The following is a 2,604-nucleotide window of genomic DNA, read 5'->3' as shown; positions in this document are numbered from 1 at the left end:
TCTTATGTAAAAGTAAATAGGTATTATAATATTTTTACAGCATCACTGATAATTTTAAGTTAATAATTAAATACATGAGTAATATTAATTCAACTTACCAGCTACCGTATAATAACAACATCAATACAATTTAAAATATCCTAGACAGGTAAAATCTCAAGGCTCGAATAAGATAAATGGATACAGCTCTTACCGGACAAATTGAGCCAAAAGTATTTATGTCTGATATGGCCGAATGTTTTTTTAATGCATGGTTGGTTGAAATGAAACAACCAAAATTTAGACTATATTGTACATGACATGTAGATAGAGCATGGAGGAAAAATTTGACTAAAGTTAAATCTAAGGAAAAACAAGCAGAAGTTTACAAAATTATAAGAACATTATTTGCATGAACAAGACGCTAAATGCTTTAGCATTTGAAAACATTTTTGAAAGTGCTATTAATCAAATGTCAGCTGATGAACAAACATGGGAATTTGCTAATTATTTCGTAAGCCAATATGGAAATTGTGTTCAATCATCGGCATACTGCCATCGAATTCATGCAGGAGTTAATACGAATATGCATATAGAACGAATGCATCGTACACTAAAGCATATTTACTTACAGGGAAAAAAGGTAAAGCGCCTTGACAAGTCTTTATATGCTTTGATGAAGTTTATTCGAGATCGTTCTATAGATAGATTAATTGTGATCCATAAAAGAAAAATCACATTGAAAATAAAAGAACTGCGTAAAAGGCACAAAAACAGTCTAGAAATGTCACACGAAATGGTTATGAAAGCAACAGAAGATAGTTGGGACATCATATCCGAAAAATATAGTGAAATGTATACAGTGAACAGACTTAAAACTTCCTGTGATTGTGAAATACAATGCAAAGACTGTCTTTCTTGCATTCATTGTTATACATGCTCTTGTATAGATAGTGCAATTAAGTGGAATATGTTCAAACATATTCATCTAGTTTGCCAATTTCAATATAGTATAAGAAATCAAGAAAATATTTTAATGTTAACAAACTGTTTAGTTGTGAACAACAACTTAAACAACATGCCTAACACAGACGGTGAGCATAACAACGAAACTTCCAATATTTTAAGTCAATTAAATAACTCAGCCATTACAAGCCAGCTATCATTAGAATTGGAAAAAAGGAAACTACAAGAGTCATTCAATAAAGTGTTGAATGAAATATCTACCATTGAAGAACTAAATGTCTTGAAAAAATCTTTTTTACCTATAATACCGACATTAACAGCAATAAGAAATAATTCAAATACACCAACCTTAAAAAGAAAAACTTCTCAGACATCACCAACAAATAAAAAAATCATACCACAACGCCGTTTATACTCGACCAAGAAAACAAGGAAAGTATTAGAAAAGGTATTAGAAACACCAAGCATAACAGAACAAAATCATATCAGTGCATCATTAATATTCAAAAATAATACTGCTTAATAGTTAATGATTCTTACCTATTTAGTATTTATATATTACTTTATACACAGCGTAAAACTGACAAAATCACAAATTAATTGATTTATGCATGACTATTGTTGAATGTAAACAACACACCCTGTATTATATACCTAGATTATAAGCAAATTATTCACACATTTCACACTGTAGTACAGCAGATGCTGAATAGGCATTTTATATTTCTATAGCATTTTCGTTATATGTACTAGCCTGTAGGACGATCAGTCGTTGTTTTATACATATTACGCATCGGAGCACTATAGTTATTCATATCAATTATACATATTATTATATTATTAGTTATTACATATTATATCCGATCTTACATTTATTTACCTTTAGCTTCTGTTTATCTGTGTACCTCGACAACTATATTATTTTTATATAATAATTTTTGTTTATTACTTTATTTACTTTTCTAATTGATTTTTATACAATATTATTTGTTTATACTTTATACACCGAGTCAAACTATTATTATATTAATTATTATGTATTTTTAAATATTGTAATAAGGTCTGTTACCATATTGTGTATTTTTCTTATCTAAATGTAAATTAATGATAAAAACCCGCCATTTTAATTCCATTCGGTTCTCTGTCCCTAGACGCTTGTTAATACAAGTATCTACCACAGGAAGTATTTGTCCTTCATCGCGTACCTGTGCTTATACTATATAACCGAGTGTAGCTGAATCGGTTTAGTCTGCACCAACACATTTATCGTTGTCGTTCGATTGCTCCGACTTAAAAAAATTTCCAGTGTTTTTAAATTTTTACAAGTGTTTAAAAGTTGTATTTCGTTTTCACGTTCGTTCGCGCCGATTTTAAAAAATGTACAGTGTTTTAACTCTTTCCGGCACAGGGGTCTGAATTTTTTTTATACCTATGCTGCACAGGCACCTTTTTTTTTAGACATTTATTGATTTGAGTATAAAAATCAAATATTATTTTGGTGAATAATACGATCTTAGTAAAAAAAAAATTTAACATTTAAAAAAAGAGTTATTATAGGTGGGATAGCGTATGTCGCACCACGCGGCATGTGCTAGGTACATTGTATTAGGTAGCAATAAAATAAAAATGATATTAGATTTTAAATTAATAACTTTTATT

At 29.3% G+C, this 2,604-nt stretch overlaps 1 protein-coding gene across 1 annotated transcript; it reads left to right on the top strand.

The window, feature by feature from the left end:
- Positions 1 to 391: 391 nt before the first annotated feature.
- On the top strand, positions 392 to 1,393 carry LOC111030544 (the record flags this gene model as incomplete). The annotated part of the gene is made up of 1 exon (XM_022310086.1): positions 392 to 1,393. A coding segment is annotated over exon 1 (1,002 nt), but the record flags the coding sequence as incomplete, so codon positions are not given.
- Positions 1,394 to 2,604: the final 1,211 nt, after the last annotated feature.

This window comes from Myzus persicae, unplaced genomic scaffold, assembly GCF_001856785.1.
Source record: "Myzus persicae strain clone G006 unplaced genomic scaffold, MPER_G0061.0, whole genome shotgun sequence".
Lineage (NCBI taxonomy): Eukaryota > Metazoa > Arthropoda > Insecta > Hemiptera > Aphididae > Myzus > Myzus persicae.
This window is presented reverse-complemented; position numbering and strand designations above follow the sequence as displayed.